Here is a 21,465-nt window from a genome sequence, read left to right on the forward strand (position 1 = left end):
CCCACAAGCATATGCAGATCTGTCTACACTGCACATAAGCCCAGGGTCTGACTCAGGTTTGAGCCCCGCTTCCATCCACTCACAAGTCAATCTCCCTTGGGTCAGCGAGCACTCAGGACCCAGGCGTTAGGACCTTGCTAGCAGGTTGGGTCAGAGCCCCAGTCCCACGGGGACTCGAGTCCAAGCCCTGTCATTTTGCAATGCGGACGCAGGCCAAGCCTCAGACCCAAATCAGAAGGTCTGTGCAGTGCAGGATGGACACGTTAGCACAGCTGTGACACCTGGGTCCAGCAATTGTACATCCCCCGCTCAAGGTTAAACCCCATCATTTATGGGGTGAGCATGAGGCAGTTTCGAGAGAGAGTGATCACATGTTGGCCCACATGAGGAAGCTGTGTGGAATTCTGCAGTGGGGCTGCTCCTTGACTGATGCAGGTAGACTTGTTATCAGGGTCAGCGCGGGGAGGGAGCTTCAGAAACGTGCTTTGTCGGATCAACCCTGAAACGTCACATTGACTCTGGATCAGGTTCTCGTCCCTGCTGGCAAAGATAATATCAGTAAATACGTGTGCAGCCGGGATTCACACGCTGAATGTAGAGTATGTACCTGCAGGTGGGATTCACCCCCTGCAGAAGCTGAAGCAGGATTTAAGAGACTTTGGACTGGCCTGCAGCTGCCCCCAGAAGAAGGATGCTCTGTGGGGATGCGTGAGAACAGAAAACACAGGACACAGTTCCAGCAGTATGGAGAGAAGAGGGTTCAGAGAAGAGCCACGAGAATGATTAAAGGATTAGAAAACCTGCCTTAGAGTGATGGATTCAAGGAGCTTCATCTATTTAGCTTCACAAAAAGACTGTTAAGGGCTGACATGATCGCAGTCTGTAAGCACCTACATGGGGAACAAATATTTAATAATGAACTCTTCAGTGCAGCAGAGAAAGGTCTAATACGATCCAGCGGCCAGAAGTGGAAGCTAGACACATTCACACTGGAAATGAGGCGTACATTTTTCGCGGTTAAAGTAATTAATCCCTTGAACCGTTTACCAAGGGTCGTGGAGGATTCTCCATCACTGGCGATTTTTAAATCAAGGTGGGCTGTTTTGCTAAAAGCTCTGCTCTAGTTGAAACAGGAAATAATGCAGGGAAGCCCTACGTCCTGTATTAAACCAGAGATCAGAGCCGAGGGTCACAGTGGTCTCCTGGCAGATAATCTCTGACTCTATGAACATTTCGTCTGTGGTTTAGCTGCATCTCAGCGTCCACAAAGGGGAGGAATGTATTGGGTCAAACTTTCACCAAACTTCTCCTCTCCCCCTAAAAAGCAATACTTCCTTTGGGCCTGATCCAGAGTCCATTGACGTTAATGGGAGTTTTTCATTGATTTTCCTGGGTGCTGCTGGGTGCATAAGAATCCCCGGGGTCTTTTCTTAAGTCACTGAAAATTGGAGTGACTGTTTGTAAATGTTCACAACTTGGCTCTGTTTTAAAAAAAAAATGTAGCTAACTGAGATGTGCATTCCTCAGTCAGGGTTACACACAGGCCATCGTGTGGGATGTGGAGGCCTAGGTTCAAATCCCGGCTCCAAATCAGGCAGAGTTTGGACTTAAATCTAGGTCTCCCATAGCTATGTGAATGCCCTGCCATGGGTAATTCAGGCTTGGGGAGCACTCGCTCATGAGCTGTTCCATCTTGAGGACCTTCCTGGTGAAGGTTTCATGGAAACCAACACATTCCTGTGAAAAGGTTTGTTTTGGAGACACTGGCATTTCCCACCAACAAATGTGACCTCAAAAAATGCCCGACCGGCTCCAGTTTAGAGTGGAATGGGCTACTCCACCATCCCTGCTTCATAGCCCCTCAGCGCTGGATTGACGTCAGCTGTTCCAACTATGTGGCCATGCAAAGGACTCCCCAGGCTCCCGTCCCTGCCGGGGATGAGGACTCTCTGCCTGTGACCCGGGTGGGGAGCGGCAGGCGGTGGGGAATCCACACTGACCAGGGCTGAAACACAGGGATATTTATACTGCCGCCCTGGGAATCCCAGTGTGGGGCTCAGAGCCAGCAGGGAACATAAGAATGGCCCTACTGGGTCAGAGCAATGGTCCATCTAGCCCAGTGCCCTGTCTTCCAACAGTGGCCAATGCCAGGTGACCCAGAGGGAGTGAACAGAACAGGGCAATTTATCAAGTGATCCATCCCCTATCGCCCATTCCCAACTTCTGGCAGTCAGAGGCGAGGGACATCCAAAGCATGGGATTGCAACTGTGACCATCTTGGCGAATAGCCATCGATGGACCTTTCCTCCAGGAACTGATCAAATTCTTTTTTGAACACCGTTATTTGGCCTTCACAACATCCCCTGGCAACAAGTTCCACAGGTTGACGGTGCATGGTGTGAGGAAATGCTTCCCTTTGTTTTAAACCAGCTCCCTGTTCATTTCATTGCGGGAGACCTGGTCCTTGGGTTCTGTGAACTCTTCCTGATTCCGAGGAGCAGCCGTGTTATTCTGTATCCGCAAAAAGAAAAGGAGGACTTGTGGCACCTTAGAGACGAACAAATTCTTTTTCTCCATGCTATGGCTGGCTCTTTTCTAAATTGAACTACCTCAGTCTTTTTAACCTCTCCTCATATGGACGCTTGCCATCCCCCTCCTCATCTTCGCTGTGCCATCTCCCTCCTCATCTTTGCCATGCCATCCCCCTCCTCATCTTTGCCGTACCATCCACTTCCTCATCTTTGCTGTGCCATCCCCCTTCTCATCTTCGCTGCGCCATCTCCCTCCTCATCTTCACCATGCCCTCTCCCTCCTCATCTTCGCTGAGCCATCCCCCTCCTCATCTTCGCTGTACCATCCCCCTTCTCATCTTTGCCGTGCCATCCCCCTCCTCATCTTCGCCGTGCCATCCCCCTCCTCATCTTCGCTGCGCCATCTCCCTCCTCATCTTCACTGTGCCTTCTCCCTCCTCATTTTTACTGTGCCATCCCCCTCCTCACCTTCACTGTGCCATCCCCCTCCTCATCTTCGCTGTGCCATATGCTTCCTCATCTTTGCATGCCATCTCCCTCCTCATCTTCGCTGAGCCATCCCCCTCCTCATCTTCGCCGTGCCATCTCCCTCCTCATCTTCACCATGCCTTCCCCCTCCTCATCTTTGCCGTGCCGTCCCCCTCCTCATCTTCGCCGTGCCGTCCCCCTCCTCATCTTCGCTGTGCCATCCCCCTCCTCATCTTCGCTGTGCCATAAGCTTCCTCATCTTTGCTGCGCCGTCTCCCTCCTCATCTTCGCTGAGCCATCCCCCTCCTCATCTTCACTGAGCCATCTCCCTCCTCATCTTCGCTGTGCCACCCCCTCCTCATCTTTGCTTTGCCTTCCCCCTGCTCATCTTTGCCGTGCCATCCCCCTCCTCATCTTCGCTGAGCCATCCGCCTCTCATCTTTGCTGTGCCATCCCCGTCCTCATCTTTGCTGTGCCTTCCCCCTCCTCATCTTCACTGTGCCATCCCCCTCCTCATCTTCGCTGAGCCATCCCCCTCCTCATCTTCGCTGTGCCATAAACTTCCTCATCTTTGCCATGCCGTCTCCCTCCTCATCTTCGCTGAGCCATCCCCCTCCTCATCTTCGCTGTGCCATCCCCCTCCTCATCTTTGCTGTGCCGTCTCCCTCCTCATCTTTGCTGCACCGTCCCCTTCCTCATCTTCGCTGTGCCATCCCACTCCTCATCTTCGCCGTGCCGTCCCCCTCCTCATCTTCGCCGTGCCGTCAACCTCCTCATCTTCGCCGTGCCATCCCCCTCCTCATCTTCGCTGTGCCATCCCCCTCCTCATCTTCGCCGTGCCATCCCCCTCCTCATCTTCGCTGTGCCTTCCCCCTCCTTATCTTTGCCGTGCCATCCGCTTCCTCATCTTCGCTGTGCCATCCCCCTCCTCATCTTCGCTGTGCCATAAGCTTCCTCATCTTTGCTGCGCCGTCTCCCTCCTCATCTTCGCTGAGCCATCCCCCTCCTCATCTTCACTGAGCCATCTCCCTCCTCATCTTGGCTGTGCCACCCCCTCCTCATCTTTGCTTTGTCTTCCCCCTGCTCATCTTTGCCGTGCCATCCCCCTCCTCATCTTCGCTGAGCCATCCGCCTCTCATCTTCGCTGTGCCATCCCCCTCCTCATCTTTGCTGTGCCTTCCCCCTCCTCATCTTCGCTGAGCCATCCCCCTCCTCATCTTCGCTGTGCCATAAGCTTCATCATCTTGCCATGCCGTCTCCCTCCTCATCTTCGCTGAGCCATCCCCCTCCTCATCTTCGCTGTGCCATCCCCCTCCTCATCTTCGCTGTGTCGTCTCCCTCCTCATCTTTGCTGCACCGTCCCCTTCCTCATCTTCGCTGTGCCATCCCACTCCTCATCTTTGCTGTGCCGTCCCCCTCCTCATCTTCGCCGTGCCATCTCCCTCTTCATCTTAGCTGTGCCTTCCCCCTCCTCATCTTCGCTGTGTCATCTCCCTCCTCATCTTCGCCATGCCGTCTCCCTCCTCATCTTTGCTGTGCCTTCCCCCTCCTCATCTTTGCCGTGCCATCCCCCTCCTCATCTTCGCTGAGCCATCCCCCTCCTCATCTTTGCCGTGCCATCCCCCTCCTCATCTTTGCCGTGCCATCTGCTTCCTCATCTTTGCCATGCCATCTCCTTCCTCATCTTTGCTGTACCATCCCCCTCCTCATCTTCGCTGTGCCGTCCCCTCCTCATCTTTGCTGTGCCGTCCCCTTCCTCATCTTCGCTGTGCCATCCCACTCCTCATCTTTGCTGTGCTGTCCCCCTCCTCATCTTTGCTGTGCCATCTCCCTCCTCATCTTCACTGAGCCATCCTCCTCTTCATCTTTGCCGTGCCATCCCCTTCCTCATCTTTGCTGTGCCATCCCCCTCCTCATCTTCGCTGTGCCGTCTCCCTCCTCATCTTCGCTGTGCCATCCCACTCTTCATCTTCACTCTGCCATCTGCCTCCTCAGCTTTGCTGTGCCTTCCCCCTCCTCATCTTCACTGTGCCATCCCCTCCTCATCTTCGCTGTGCCATATGCTTCCTCATCTTTGCCATGCCATCTCCCTCCTCATCTTCGCTGAGCCATCCCCCTCCTCATCTTCGCCGTGCCATCTCCCTCCTCATCTTCACCATGCCTTCCCCCTCCTCATCTTTGCCGTGCCGTCCCCCTCCTCATCTTCGCCGTGCTGTCCCCCTCTTCATCTTCGCCATGCCATCTTCCTCCTCATCTTCGCTGTGCCATCCCCCTCCTCATCTTCGCTGTGCCATCCCCCTCCTCATCTTAGCTGCGCCGTCCCCCACCTCATCTTCGCCGTGCCGTCTCCCTCGTCATCTTCGCCGTGCCGTCCCCCTCCTCATCTTCGCCGTGCCATCCCCCTCCTCATCTTCGCTGTGCCATAAGCTTCCTCATCTTTGCTGCGCCGTCTCCCTCCTCATCTTCGCTGAGCCATCCCCCTCCTCATCTTCACTGAGCCATCTCCCTCCTCATCTTCGCTGTGCCACCCCCTCCTCATCTTTGCTGTGCCTTCCCCCTGCTCATCTTTGCCGTGCCATCCCCCTCCTCATCTTCGCTGAGCCATCCGCCTCTCATCTTCGCTGTGCCATCCCCCTCCTCATCTTTGCTGTGCCTTCCCCCTCCTCATCTTCGCTGTGCCACCCCCCTCCTCATCTTCGCTGAGCCATCCCCCTCCTCATCTTCGCTGTGCCATAAGCTTCCTCATCTTTGCCATGCCGTCTCCCTCCTCATCTTCGCTGAGCCATCCCCCTCCTCATCTTCGCTGAGCCATCCCCCTCCTCATCTTCGCTGTGCCATCCCCCTCCTCATCTTCGCTCTGCCGTCTCCCTCCTCATCTTTGCTGCACCGTCCCCTTCCTCATCTTCGCTGCGCCATCCCACTCCTCATCTTTGCTGTGCCGTCCCCCTCCTCATCTTCGCCGTGCCGTCTCCCTCTTCATCTTAGCTGTGCCTTCCCCCTCCTCATCTTTGCTGTGCCATCTCCCTCCTCATCTTCGCCGTGCCTTCCCCCTCCTCATCTTCGCCATGCCGTCTCCCTCCTCATCCTTGCTGTGCCTTCCCCCTCCTCATCTTTGCCGTGCCATCCGCTTCCTCATCTTCACTGTGCCATCCCCCTCCTCATCTTCGCTGTGCCATACGCTTCCTCATCTTTGCCATGCCATCTCCTTCCTCATCTTCGCTGAGCCATCCCCTTCCTCATTTTTGCTGTACCATCCCCCTCCTCATCTTCACTGTGCCGTCTCCCTCCTCATCTTTGCTGTGCCATCCCCTTCCTCATCTTTGCTGTGCCATCTCCCTCCTCAACTTCGCTGAGCCATCCTCCTCTTCATCTTTGCCGTGCCATCCCCTTCCTCATCTTTGCTGTGCCATCCCCCTCCTCATCTTCGCTGTGCCGTCTCCCTCCTCATCTTCGCTGTGCCATCTCCCTCCTCATCTTCGCTGTGCCATCTGCCTCCTCAGCTTTGCTGTGCCTTCCCCCTCCTCATCTTCGCTCTGCCACCCCCCTCCTCATCTTTGCTGCCCTTCTCTGAATCTTTTCCCATTCGAATATATCATTTCTGAGCTGCAGCAACCAGAACTGCAGGCAGCATTCAAGCCCCAGGGATCTGGGGGTTTTTGCCATAAAATGTCACAGCGCTTCCCCGTCAGGTGTATGAAGTGAGGTGACCTGAATGTCTCTTCAACCTCCCAGCGCGTGCCGAAGGCCCTTGCTAATTCTCTCCCATGCACCCCATGCTGCTCGCACACACAACTTGCGGCCTCACTTGTGTGTGTGGGCAGCGTGAGCTCCTCTTGTTAACACTTTCCCTGCAGATAGTGCAGAGCGTTACCTGGGAGCCTGTGCAGCGTGAGAGCCTGACCCCCATGCCGATGGGAGCAGAGCGCACTCAGCCCTGGGCGAGCGCGAGCCCTAAAGTCTGACCCAACCCTGCTGGGTGAATTCAGAGGGCCTTGGACCAGGGGCTCAGAGAGCAGAAGGCATTCTGTGCTGCTCCTTGCTGGAGGCAGGCTGTGCCTTGCACAAGCCCTCCTCTGAGTGTTTCTAGCGAAGGGCTGCAGCTCAACAAACAGGGCAAGGAAAGAATTATTCTGAAAATGTTCGAGGGGGCTGGTAATGGAGCTCCCTCTGGCTGTGTCTATGCTCCTGGTGAGCCAAGAGCCTGGGGTTGGGCACAGACACCCTTACAAGTGTTGATGAAGCACCAAAAAGTATGGCAGGGGCCTTGCAACAGGGACAGCCAGTAAGGAGGGGCTAATGGGGCTGCCCCTGGGCCAGTAAACTCCCTGTCCTTTCTTGCTTCCTTCCTTCCCTTTCCCCTTGTTTCTAGCACCCCAGGGCGAGAACAGCAGGGAAAGGGGACCGGAGGTGATGCGGGGGGTCGTAAATGACCTTTATTTTAGACTAAGGAAAACATAAGGAAGAACATGAGAACGGCCACACTGGGTCAGACCAAAGGTCCATCTAGCCCTGTACCCTGTCTTCCGACAGGGGCCAATGCCAGGTGCACCAGAGGGAATGAACAAAACAGGGAATCATCAAGTGAGCCATCCCCTGTCGCTCATTCCCAGCTTCTGGAAGTTGGAGGTTTAGGTACCTCCAGAGCATGGGGTTGCATCCCTGACCATCTTGGCTAATAGCCATGGATAGACCTATCCTCCATTACTCTGGAGGGCATCCGGCACCAAAAAATTAGAAATTCTGCATGCAATATTTTAAAAATTCTAACAACATTCTGCAAAATTTGTTTGTCCAATAAATGTGGAGGCTCCAGGATGGCATTGGGGAGCACAGGCCACTGGCTGCACCGAGGTGGGCGATCACTCTGCAGCTCCCCGCCCCGGCACATGGACTCAGCGGTGGGGCTGCTCCTGACACTGACACAACGTGAGGACCAATCCTGCCCCAGAAACACCCAGGTCCTGCCCCTCAATGCCAGGTGTACCGGGTGTGGACGGGCAGGCTCAGCCCGACAGGATCTAAGTGCAGAGGGGCTTAATGTGGGGGGATCTGGGTGTGGGTTGAGAGGGTTCTTTGTGGGGCAATCTGGGTGCAGTTGGCTCAGAGCGGGATCTGGGTGCAGGGGCGGTCTGGATGCACGGGAGCTTACTCAGGGGTTATGGGTGCCACAGTAATGGGACTCTGCAGGAGGGTTCAGGTATGAAAAAGCATCAATTCATACCTCGAATGAGAGAGGGATGGACTGCAGCCCCAGCTCAGGAACATGCTGAGCACAGGGCACCCCAAGGATTACAGGTGTGAGGGGGAGGGTGTGCGATGGCATGTACACCCCCCACGTGGCCTGAAGGAATTCAGGTGGCCGGGGGGCCAATTAACCACCTAGGAGGAGCCGGGACTAATTAGAGATGAGGCTCAGCTGGTCAGGAACCGGATTTAGGGGCCGGATTTAGGGGCACGTGACCCAGGCTGGAGAGCCGGGGTTTGGTAGGGGGGTGCTGGGCTCAGGGTGCTGTTTTTGTGGTTAGCGACAAAAGGGAGAAGGAAATGTCTGAAGGAAAATGTTTCCGGTATTCCGTAGCTGGGTTCATGTTTCACCAGCCTCCCAGAATGTTCCGGACCTTTGCCAAATGTTGTGGATCCTTCCAGGAGAACGACGTTTTCCTGGAACCTCCTAGAACGTGGCCAAAGAGCAAAGTGAAGTAAGAGCCCCGCTGCGATGTTGTGAACTTTGTTTCATTGTGCAATTGTGGAAGCGTTCCTGTGTTTTAAGACTCGAAGCGTGTAAGTCGCGCCTAATAAAGGACGTATTTAATGAGCTCGCTCGTTATGGTACCACTTGAAAATGCCCCTGGCCAGTCGTTGTCCTGCACTTCCCCAGGGCAAAGGCGCGAAAAGCCGCCTTTTGAACGAAAGGACGAGGGTTAACAGTGTACAGCCGTCACCTGCTGGAACACGAGTTAATGCTGGTCCTCCCAATGTCGGTGCACAGAGCAATGTCTCGGTGTTTGTACATTTCAGGGATTTTTAACATTAAAAAGTTCCTATAAGCATAGAGGAAACTATTTTTTTTTATTTGCTTATATATGGCATGAATAAATACAGATTTACAGATTCTAGCCTACAAATGTATAGTCTTATATGACAGGGATAAACCATGTATGTAAATAATGCATTGAAGTCGTGAAATGGGCAACAAATGCAATAAAAAAAGGGTATTCAAAGGTTTAACAAATGAAGGGGGGAGCCACAGATGATCCTTGCCTGGGGTGCTATTCAATCTAGGGCCGGCCCTGGGGGGCCCAGGAGCTGAGAGCAGAAGGCTGCTGCAGAGAGAGGCTGCAGGCGCTGTCAGGGAGCTGTCAGGGTGGCACCTGCAGGTGGGGGCAGCATGCTGAGCCCCCCTGGCCACCCATCTGCCTAGGAGCCGGACATGCTGCTGCTTCCTAGGAGCCATGCGGAGCCGGGCAGGGAGCCTGCCTTAGCCCCTGCTGTGGCCAAACGGACTTTTAGTGGCCTGGTCAGCTGTGCCAAATGGAGCTGCCAGGGTCCCTTTGCAATGGGTGTTCCAGTTGAAAACCGGACACCTGGCTTCCCCTGACAGGCACTGGCAAAGTCGCAGTGCTAAGGGGCAGTGAAAGATGGTCAGTGGGTCCTGAGAGACGTTGAGGCATGCAACATCGCCGGAAGGGGAAACCCACAGTCTCCTGGAGGGGAGGGCCAAGCCACCAAGCGGGAGCAGTCAAGTCCCATGAGAGAGAGAGAGAGTGAAGGGTGCAACCACAGGAAGGGGTGTGGGCCTGGTCGAGCTAATCCCCAGACATGGCCAGAAGGGAGCACTCCTAGATGCGAGAAGAGCACCCTGTGACACGCTCTCAGAGAGGAAGAATGGTGTTGTGATGGCAGCTCTGGGCTGGGACTTGGGAGCCCTGGATTCAATTCCTGGCTCTGCCACTGACTTCCTGTGTGACCTTGGGTGAGTCACTTAGCATCCCTGGAGCTCTGTTCCCCACCTGCAAACTGGGGGCAATGGGACTTCCTTGCTCTCACCCTTTGTTTAGATTGAGAGCTCTCTGGGGCAGGAGCTGCTCTCGCTGTATGTGTCCAGCCCAGTGCAGCAGCTCCCTGATCCCAGTTAGGGCTTGAAGGTGCTCCCCTGTTCCCCATGTGGAATAACAGCCAGAGGCTGGGCGTTTGCGCTGGCGATGGGGAAAGCCATCAGGAATATCGTTCATACAAACATTGGGAAATCCCCCGTTTAAAGATCTCACCTGCATTTAGCCTGCAGAAGAGAAGAATGAGGGGGGATTTGATAGCTGCTTTCAACTACCTGAAAGGGGGTTCCAAAGAGGATGGCTCTAGACTGTTCTCAATGGTAGCAGATGACAGAACGAGGAGTAATGGTCTCAAGTTGCAGTGGGGGAGGTTTAGATTGGATATTAGGAAAAACTTTTTCACTAAGAGGGTGGTGAAACACTGGAATGCGTTACCTAGGGAGGTGGTAGAATCTCCTTCCTTAGAGGTTTTTAAGGTCAGGCTTGACAAAGCCCTGGCTGGGATGATTTAACTGGGAATTGGTCCTGCTTTGAGCAGGGGGCTGGACTAGATGACCTTCTGGGGTCCCTTCCAACCCTGATATTCTATGATTCTATGATTCTATGAGGCTGAGATGGAAAGTGGTGAGTCCCTGGGGCTCCCTGCTGGCTCGGAGCCCTCCAGGGATTCCCAGGGAGGCAGTATAAATATCCCTGTGTCTGTGCCCTGGTCAGTGTGCTTCACACTGCCTGGAGCTCTCCACCCGGATCACAGGCCGAGATTCCTCAACCCGGGCCGGAGCAGGAGCATGGTGAGTCGTTTGGGATCGGGGCAGGCCTCCATTACTGGTGCATCCCTCTCTTTAGAAAGGTGCCCATTGCGTGTCATCAGTGGGAACATTAGCATGCCAAGGACCCAGTCCAAGGGCACCTTCAACCTCCGCTGGTTTCAGTGGGAGTTGAGGGCACATAGGATCTTCCAGGATCGAGCCCACAGCCAAAGAAAAGACAGTGAAAATACAGACTGGAATGCAATGCCTCACAGAGCGTGTTTTCTGCTTGCAACGAGCTGCAGAATTCTCATTGGGTATTGCGCAGTGAGCCCAGGAATGGAAACTAGGCAGTCCCAGGTCTTGTCCCATCACCTGGCCTCTCCCTGGCCCGCATCCTGCAAAGACATTCCACAGGAGAGGTCCCTGTAAGATGAAGGCCTGTGTTCATTTTTCCAGTGTGCAAGAAAGAGATAATCTCTGCTGCACCTCCCCGTGGGGCTGATGCTGCTATGCTCTGCGAAGTGCTATTATTACAGATCATTCGTGTCCCATTCAGAGAGGGGAGGCATGTCTTGATTTCCCTTCCCATCCCAAGAGCTCAGACGAGAGCAGGCCAGAATCACTAGCATTTTGTTATGCCAAGCTTCCAAATGATTCAGCTATAAAATGATAATGAACTTCAGGGCTTTAGATACCGAGCTGACAGTGCCTTAGAAATACCAAAGATGGTGGGTGGAGGGACAGAAAGACAGGGAGATAGAAACTATTGTTTATTTTCTATTTTCAGGGAAAGTGCAATTCTAACAGAGCAGCTGAATTCTCCACTCTGCAAATCATGCGTGCAAGGCTGAAGTGTGCTTTGTCTTCCCAGTGGGTCATATGGAAATACTGTGTGTAACTACTGCAAAGGGATATGAAATGTGGCTGTCTTCTTGTAACATCCCAGTTACCCTGGATCATAAACTGACCCAAGACATTCTCCCAAGGGTGGCTGCAACAACTCCAGTTTTCACCTGACTGCTTCAAGGAAATCTGTAAGCCTCAGATAACAAAGGGCCAGATCATCAGCCCGTGTCACCGGACATCGCTCCATTGCCTTTGGTGGGGCCGTGGGGGTGCCACCAGCTGGGGATTTGGCCCGGTGTGACAACCGGGCATGGTTTGGAAGGAGCCCTTTGTCATTTAAGCAGTGTGATGGAATAGGGTGAGAGGCAGGGCATTGGCAGCCAGGAGAAAACGCCACTAAGAGATACAGCGTCCAGGCTCCCAGCCAGGGAGATGCCGTAATGCCATGTCTCTGCCTGGGACACCTGGCCAGTTCCTGACCCGGCAGACAGTGATGGGTATGGGTTGTCTTTCGTACCTGAGTTTCCTGCTCATCTGTTACCCTGGAGAGTCTTCTGGGCATCTCCGAGCTGGGGTTAGACTGTGACTCCATAACGTTTTGACTGACAATCTGCTACTTTGGGCCAGACTAATTAAAAGCACCAAAGAACAAACGGAAGCTACTACGAACGTAGGAACAGAGGCATTGCCAGACTGGGTCAGACCAGGGTCTGTCTTGTCCAGCATCCCCCCCTGCAGCAGTGAGCAGCACCAGGTGCTGCAGGGAAGGGGCGAGAAGCTCCAGAACTGGCAGATGTGGGATAACATGACACTTCTTCAGGGATCCTCCTGACTGGTAATAGTTGGCCATTGATTTCAGTGTGAAGCGTGAGGTTTAAGCTCTTTCAATACTTGGTTATTTAGCACTAACTCTTATGTTTGACTTATTGATTAAAGAGGAGGATTAGAACCTGCCTGCAGACTCCCTATATCAGGCAATGGCAAATCCATTCTGTGGAGAGGGCTGAATGTCATTGTTAACTATGGTCCATTGGCTGGGGTGTAGAGTTATCATAATGGATCTGCAATTGAAATCAAAGGGAGTGCTGCAGGGAGACCCAGGGTAGATGGGTCTGAAAAGGACTCGGGGGTCATGGTGGATAATTAGCTCAACATGAGCTCCCAGTGTGTTGCTGGGATCAAAAGGGGCTAATGTAATTCTTGGACGTATGAACAGGGGACCCTCAAGTACGAGTAGGGAGATTATATGTGTGACATTGCACTCTTCATGATTTTATGAAAATGCTAGTAAGTATGAATATAATGTAACTGGAATATGCTTCATGCAAAAGGTCTCTTGTAAGGTATCATTAGAAAGCTTATAATCTACGGAGTGTGGTCATCCTATTTGTATAAATGTATCACTCTTGTATCTGAAACTAGAAATATGAAATATAACTCTGAGGGCCTATTGTAATTATGCAAAGTGTGGGCCATTAATGGTGGCTGGGAATCTTGATGGCTCCCATCAGCCAGGACAATTGACTGTGGATGGCTCTGTTTGCAGGCAGGCCTCCCTGTGAGCCAGGCTGGGAGGAATGAACGCTTGGGTGTCTCACAGGACATGTGACCATGTCACCTGGGTGCTTTTCCATTTAGAAGGGGCGGGGGAGGCAGAGAGACAAAAGATTCCCGCCTTGTGCCAAAGCTATATAAGGGGGAGGAACTGAACAAAGGCGGCTGCAATCATGAGGAATCCCCTAGCTACCACCTGAGCTGGAACAAGGGCTGTACCAGCTATTTCCTGACTGGTCACTGTCACATGGTACGTTTCTGTTCTTTACAGGTCTGAATGTAGCTCTTAGACTCAGGTTTGTATTGCATTCAAAGAAAGCACATTTTAGTTTCACGTTATGTGAATCTTTGGCACTATTTCCTGAAAAAAACCTGTTTCTGGTGACCGAGAGGGCCCTGCACCTTGTGCAAGCTCTCGGCCGGGGGTGAGTTTCACTCTAGAATGTTTGTGAGAAGTGAGTGTGAAAGGGGCATTACCCCAGCAAGTACTGACCTTGTCTTTGTTTCCAGCTTTGCCTAGCGTCCAAGCAGAACCCACACCTCTTCATGTCTCATCTCAACAGCACAAAATTCAGTCATCTCACATTCATTCTCGTCGGCATCCCGGGCTTGGAGGACTGGCACACCTGGATCGCCATCCCTTTCTCTTTGATGTATACTGTTGCTCTCTTAGGGAACTGTGTTCTAATGTTCCTTACTGCAACAGAGCGCAGCCTCCAGGAATCCATGTACTTTTTCCTCTCCATGTTGGCGGTCACCGATTTATTATTATCTACTTCTACAGTGCCGAAAATGCTGGCCATCTTCTGGTTTAGGGCCAAGGAAATTGCTTTCGAGTCCTGCCTCACCCAGATTTTCTTTGTTCACTTTGGGTTTGTTGCCGAGTCAGCTGTCCTGCTGGCCATGGCGTTTGATCGGTACGTAGCCATCTGCGACCCCCTGAGATACACAACTATCCTCACCAATGCGAAGACTGGGAAAATCGCTGTGGCCATAGTCATCAGAAGCTTTTGTATAATTGTCCCCGTGGTTTTTCTGCTTGAATGGCTGCCCTTCTGCGGAAGCAATGTCCTACTGCACTCATACTGTGAGCACATAGGGGTGGCCAGACTGGCCTGTGCAGACATAACCGTCAATATCTGGTATGGCTTTGCAGTGCCGATTGTAACCGTTATACTAGATGTTGTGCTTATTGGCATCTCTTATGCGCTGATCCTCAGGGCTGTCTTCAGGCTCCCCACCAAAGATGCCCGGCTCAAGGCTTTAAGCACCTGTGGCTCCCACGTCTGTATCATCATCTTGTTTTACACCCCAGCACTTTTCACAGTCCTAACCCACCGCTTTGGCCGTCATATCCCCCGTCACATTCCCATCCTGCTGGCCGATCTCTATGTGCTCATCCCCCCCATGCTAAACCCCATTGTTTACGGGATGAAAACCAAGCAGATCCGGGTACAAGCGGGCTCCATGTTCTCACAGAAGTGGAAATGGTGCCGAGTACCCCAGATGGGCTGCTAACTGAACAATGAAACTTACTCGTAGCTTCTTCTGCACGACAAGGAGGGTCCCTTGGCACCGAGAAATGGAAGTTAACACTTTAACTCCCTGTAGCAAAAGAGACAGTATCAGCTCCCAGGATGTGTCACTGCACACCCAGGGCCATGGCACTATGTGGGCTCGAGATCCATTTATTGGTAGCCTTCTGATCAATTTTCATGACACCCCCAGAAGAGGGAGGGTCTCACTAGTCTGAGGGGAAGGCCAAATGGGAGGTTAGTCCTTGTGCTGCCCACTTTATGCCAGATGGAGAGGCACAAGGACGCTGACAAGTGAGTTACGCTCACCTTGACGGGCACTGAAAATATCTGCCTTTCCATGGAGCTCTGCTGCCACTTCACATACGACGGAGGTGAAAAACCCATCCAGCTAAGGAATGGTTTTGGCCAGTTAGACAAAGAACCAATTTTGACTTCAATACTGTAGATATCTAGGGACATGGGAACCGCCGGGCTGGATCAGAGCCGTGGTCCATCTAGTCAATATCCTGTCTCTAGTAGCCAGTCCTAGCTGCTTCAGAGGAAACCCCACAGGGGTACAAACAGTTATCCTGTGTGTGGGAAAGTTTCTTCCTAAATCCCCTCAGTTAGTGGTTGACTTATGCCCGGAAGCAGGAAGGTTTTAGTCTCTGCTAAATATACATTTAACCCTCATTACTGTAAATTCGGTATTCTCATCTCTATTAATGCCCAAGTCTCTTTTGAATCCTGCTCAGCTCTTAGCCGTTAATGGTATCTTGTGGCAGTGAGTACCAAAGGCGAACTGTGTTGTGTAAAAACAACAACCCCTCCTTCCACCTGTGACGTTGCACCCCACAATGCTTTACAGAAATATGCTTATGAGTGTAAATATGACATAACTAGAATATGTTTTATGCTAGATATGCCATGTAACATATCTTTGCAAAGATTATGATCTACTGACTATATTCATCCTATCTGTATGCATGTGTCCTTTTTATATCTGAAGTTATGAGCGTTGGCTCTATGCTTATATTTAAAGTGTTTGCTGTAGGAAGCACATAGGGCAGATTTGGTCAGCATAGTGTGAAGGGGCTATTCAAGTAATTGGGAGTGCCTAACTAGCAATGGACTTTGGGAGATGCCAGTCCACATCTGAGCTTTCCTGGGAGCATTCAAACTAACATGTAAACAATGGCGTCGGCCTGCAAAATGCTGAATCACCACAGACATGTGACTTGCCCAGGTGACGACAGACTCCATCTTGTTGCTGTGATCTTGCACAGGAGAACAAAGGGGTTCCCACCCACAGGAGAGAGAATATATAGGGCCCTGGGAACCCCTCCATTTTGTCTTCAGCTGGCTCAGAATATAGCCTTTCCATCACAAAGAGACATCTGAAAGAAACTGGAACAAAGGACAGTAACTACGGGGGGGCGGGGGGGAGGGGTGATTGCTGGACCCAGACTAGGAAGGAGTCTAGTCTGTGAAAGATATTTAACGGAACATCTCTGAAGGTGAAATTTACCTGCATTTACTTTCCTACTGTATTAGGCTTAGACTTGCATGTTTTTGTTTTATTTTGGTAATGGTAATTCACTTTGTTCTGTCTGTTATTACTTGGAACCACTTAAATCCTACCTTTTATATGTAATAAAAATCACTTTTTGCTTATTAATTAACCCAGAGCAAGTATTAATACCTGGGGGATCAAACAGCTGGGCATATCTCTCTATCAGTGCTACAGAGGGAGAACAATTTATGAGTTTACCCTGTATAAACTTTATATAGAGTAAAATGGATTTATTTGGGGTTTGGACCCCATTGGGAACTGGGTATCTGGGTGCTGGAGACAGGAGCACTTCTTAAGCTGTTTTCAGTTAAGCCTGCAGCTTGTGGGGGACGTGGTTCAGGCCTGGGTCTGTGTTTGCAGCAGGCTAGCGTGTCTGGGTCAACGAGGCAGGGCACTGACGTCCCAAGCTGCCAGGGGAAACCAGCTCAGAGGCAGTCTCAGCACATCAGGTGGCAGTCTCAAGGGGGTCTCTGTGACCCAGCCTGTCACACCACCATTTTAAATTTGCAGCCTTTTGGTTTCATTGAATTTCTTTCCACAACCATGACCCAAGAAGTTGTTTTTTCTCTCAAGATTAGTCCCTAATTCTCCTCCATGTAAATCTCTGCCTCTAATTGTTAGTTTTCTAATTGTTCTCAGTTATTAATTGTAATGATTAGTGATTCTAATCAAACTATTCTGTGATTATTTTGATGTCTTGTGAAAGTGTCAGTAAAAAAACATAGAATCATGGAATATCAGGGTTGGAAGGGACCTCAGGAGGTCATCTAGTCCAACCCCCTGCTCAAAGCAGGACCAACACCCACTAAATCATCCCAGCCAGGGCTTTGTCAAGCTGGGCCTTAAAAACCTCTAAGGACAGAGATTCCACCACCTCCCTAGGTAACCCATTCCAGTGCTTCACCACCCTCCTAGTGAAACAGTGTTTCCTAATATCCAACCTAGACCTCCCCCACTGCAACTTGAGACCATTGCTCTTTGTTCTGTCAAAACATAACTGCATATTTTCTCTGCATGACTGATTTTCACAGAACCAAAGAAAGCTCTCACTGGTGGGTGGGGTGGAAGCTCCGGTTGTAAGTTGCCGTCATTGTCCACCAACAACTTATGGTTCAAGGGCTGGTAGTTCTGTCACGGAGTCACCGGGCGCCGCTCTGGAACTACTCCATACGAAGCCAGTCAGGACTCTGGGGGAGCCTCCTCTCTGTGAGCAGACTGCCTCCAGGGCAAGAAGCTTACACAGTTTCAACCTTTGTGGGGCTGACCTCGGAGCATTCAGCATCCCCTTCCACACCATGCGCTTCTGTCAAGGTTCCTTCTCCACTCTGAACTCTAGGGTACACATGTGGGGACCTGCATGAAAACCTCCTAAGCTTACTTTTACCAGCTTAGGTTAAAACTTCCCCAAGGTACAAGCTATTTTACCCTTTGCCCTTGGACTTCTACTGCCACCACCAAACATTTATCTGGGTTTATTGGGAAAACATTGTTTGGAAACGGCTTTCCCCCCAAAATCCTCCCAACCCTTGCACCCCACTTCCTGGGGAAGGTTTGGTAAAAATCCTCACCAATTTGCATAGGTGACCATAGACCCGAACCTTTGGATCTTAGAACAATGAAAAAGCATTCAGTTCTTGAAAAGAAACATTTGAATAGAAGAAACAGTAAAAAGAATCACCTCTGTAAAATCAGGATGGTAAATAACTTACAGGGTAATTAGATTCAAAACATAGAGAATCCCTCTAGGCAAAACCTTAAGTCACAAAAAGACACGAAAACAGGAATATCCATTCCATTCAGCACAACTTAATTTCTCAGCCACTTAAAGAAATCATAATCTAAGACTCCATTCCTGTTCTGTCCCCGACAAAAGCATCACACAGACAGACACAGACCCTTTGTTTTTCTCCCTCCTCCCAGCTTTTGAAAGTATCTTGTCTCCTCATTGGTCATTTTAGTCCGATGCCAGCGAGGTTATCCTAGCTTCTTAACCCTTTACAGGTGAAAGGATTTTTCCTCTGGCCAGGAGGGATTTTAAAGGTGTGTACCCTTCTCTTTATATTTATGACAGCTTCCCACAATGAATCCGCACAGGTGGGGCTCCTGGGGAAGCCAGAGGGCCATGCACCTCGACTCCGCAGTCAGACCTGACTCTCAGCCAGCCAGTAAAACAGAAGGTTTATTAGACGACAGGAACATGGTCTAAAACAGAGCTTGTAGGTACAGAGAACAGGACCCCTAGAACAGGACCCCTCAGTCAGATCCGTCTTGGGGGGCAGGGAGGCCAGAGCCCCATCTGAGTCTCACTCCATTTCCCCAGTCAGCTCCAAACTGAAACTCTCCAGCCCCTCCTCTCCTTTGTCTCTTTCCTGGGCCAGGAGGCCACCTGATCTCTTTGTTCTCCAACACCTTCAGTTGGCACCTTTGCAGAGGAGGGGCCCAGGCCATCAGTTGCCAGGAGACAGGGTGTCGGCCACTCTTTGTCCAAACACCATCTCACTGACCCCTTAGGGCTCTGCCACATTCACACACCCTTATCCCACCACCTAGATGCTTAAGAAATGCATGGGGGAAACTGAGGCACCCACACAGTATTCAGAGAAAACATTAAGAACATTCCCACTTCGTCACAAGTTGATACTTTGCACTGAGTTAAACATTTTCTCCAGCATGCTGCTAATTCTGCCCTCTTTCCTGGTGTTGATATTGTACATACAAAAGACCTTCTGCTGAGTGTGGACAGATCTAATGGCATAATGAACCCCACATATAAAGAAAGCATTGGAAACAGAAGGTTTGTGTGGCCTGTTATACCAGGTGTTTTGCACTTGCAGGGAGTTTGCTAATCACGTTACCTGTATTTGCCTCTGTTGAATAAATTATCCACAACCCACTTTCATCAACAGCAAAGTCAATGTCCTGCCATGACGCACCAGCATAGGAAACGCGGTTGTTATAGATGGCATCTGTGATGTATTTTAGACTGAACTAGTTGGTTTGTATTTAAATGGAGTATACACAGTAATATCACTACCTTGTCCACACTGAATTCTCTTCTCTTGATCATTTCTGTACAGCAGAAAATCATCATATCACTGGTAAAGACTGTACTATCCCAGTGATCTCCCATCTGTGTTCAAAGGTGCCACCTGGTAAAGTTCCTTCTCTGGGTTAGCAGGACAGTGAAATGGGAATAGGCAAGCCCCCTCTAGTTCACCTGTGTCAAGACAGGTTTGCTGATACCCATGAGTCCACCATGGTCACTGGTACCTGGAATCAAAAGGAAAATGAATGGTTATAAAATTGGGATACAAAGGAGATTCAGGTCTCCATGGACCTTCCATCCTCTGCCTCTATGGGTGGGGTGATTAGGGTCACAAGGGAGACACTGGCAGCCGGGGAGCCAGAGTGGGGAGCTTTCTTCCCCACCCCACCTCCGGCTACGTGGGCTGAACTCTGGGGAGTGGGAAATCCGCAAGTCATCCCCCTTCTCTTGCCCCTCCCGTTCAAGGAATAGAGGCCATGCTGACAGGGGGCAATCTGCTTGGTGGCATTCTCCTCCTGGCATGCCTTCAGCTGCTCCTGCAGAGCCATGGTCTCCCGGTAGATGTCCAGGACCTGGTTTTTGTCCAGCTTCTCCAGCTGATCCACCAAAAGGCTCAAGTTCATACTCCCAAATTCATAACCATGTATTTTCCTTTTGATTGCAGGGACTTATGACCATGGGCTCAGTTACGGGTGAGCGTGCACTAGACTAACACAGGCCTCCTGGCCTGCTCTGAGGAGGATCCCACCCCAGGGGTGGGGTGGCAGGGGGATGCAGGCCCGCCTGACTCCAGTGCGTCCCAGCCTCGGACCCTAACAATGGCGGAGTGATCTGCCATGTGGTCAGTGGGGATCAGCCCGCAACACGCTGTCCGTGTGGGAGACCGTGAACCCACAGCCCAGTAAACCGGGCACTTGCATGGGACGTGGAGTGTTAGGATATAGATATTCAGGCCTGTCTCTAAAGGCCAAGACTCTAATTTAGGGGTATTCTTATCACTTGGCTAGTTCTAGAGGTATAAAACAAAGAATCAAAATCACTGTCTGCCGGTGTAAGGGCCTTCTCTTACTGTGACAGTCTGAGGCCCTGTTCTTAGGCTAAGGCCTTTGGCTAAGCAGCAGAGGCAGCCATAAACTGTGAAGCTACCGGTCACCTCCTCACATCCCAAACTAGTCACATTGAAAGAAGATGCTATGGGGCTGTTAGGATACAATTCTGTCCTGACAGAGCCTGTCGCCTCCAGAGAAAGGGAAGTGCCTAGAAACTGTAAAAGGAAACTTAGTTTGATAGCATCCTGTCTGGCAAGAACTCACTTATCCATAGCTAGGATGTGAAATCCTCATTTCTGTGTTATTCTAATGTACCATTTCCCTATTGTTTGTCTGTATAATCTCTGTCTGGTTCTGTGATTGTTTCTGTCTGCTGTATAATTAATTTTGCTGGGTGTAAACTAATTAAGGTGGTAGAATATAATTGGTTAAATAACCATGTTACAATATGTTCGGATTGGTTAGTTAAATTTCAGTATAATGATAGGTTAAGGTATAGCTAAGCAGAACTCAAGTTTTACTATATAATCTGCAGTCAATCAGGAAGTAAGGGGGGGGAAATGGGAACAGGGAATGGGAGTGGGGGATTGGAATCATGTCTTGCTAAGGGGGGGGGGGGAATGGGAACAGGGACACAGATAAGGCTCTGTGGTGTCAGAGCTGGGAAGGGGGACACTAAAGAAGGAAACTGAAATCATGCTTGCTGGAAGTTCACCCCAATAAACATTGAATTGTTTGCACCTCTGGACTTCGGGTATCGTTGCTCTCTGTTCATGAGAGAAGGACCAGTGAAGTTAGCGGGTGACGGAATAAGCCCCTAACATGGAGACCTATGGTCAAATCCCTGTGTGACACACTCTATATGATTTTATAAAACTATGCTAATAAATGTGAATATAATGTAACTAGAATACGCTTCATGCACCTGATCACAGTTTAGGAGTACTGAGCTGGGGAACAGAAATGTGATAATAGAGGGCTCTTCAGTCTACAAATGTCTAACAAGATTCAATGGCTGGAAGGTGAAGCTAAACAAATTCAGACTAGAAATAAGGCACAAATTCTTCGCAGTGACGG

At 50.9% G+C, this 21,465-nt stretch overlaps 1 protein-coding gene across 1 annotated transcript; it reads left to right on the forward strand.

Moving 5' to 3' along the window:
* The first annotated feature begins 13,749 nt into the window (after positions 1-13,749).
* On the forward strand, positions 13,750-14,721 carry LOC140905272 (olfactory receptor 52B2-like). The gene has a single exon (XM_073328261.1). The coding sequence runs from the start codon at positions 13,750-13,752 to the stop codon at positions 14,719-14,721; it is 972 nt and encodes a 323-aa protein (XP_073184362.1).
* The last annotated feature ends 6,744 nt before the right edge of the window (positions 14,722-21,465 follow it).

Source organism: Lepidochelys kempii, chromosome 1 (genome assembly GCF_965140265.1).
Source record: "Lepidochelys kempii isolate rLepKem1 chromosome 1, rLepKem1.hap2, whole genome shotgun sequence".
Taxonomy (NCBI): domain Eukaryota; kingdom Metazoa; phylum Chordata; order Testudines; family Cheloniidae; genus Lepidochelys; species Lepidochelys kempii.

Bases quoted from the DNA above. Each gene is read 5' to 3' on its own strand.
- LOC140905272 (XM_073328261.1), top strand. From the start codon at position 13,750: ATGTCTCATCTCAACAGCACAAAATTCAGTCATCTCACATTCATTCTC.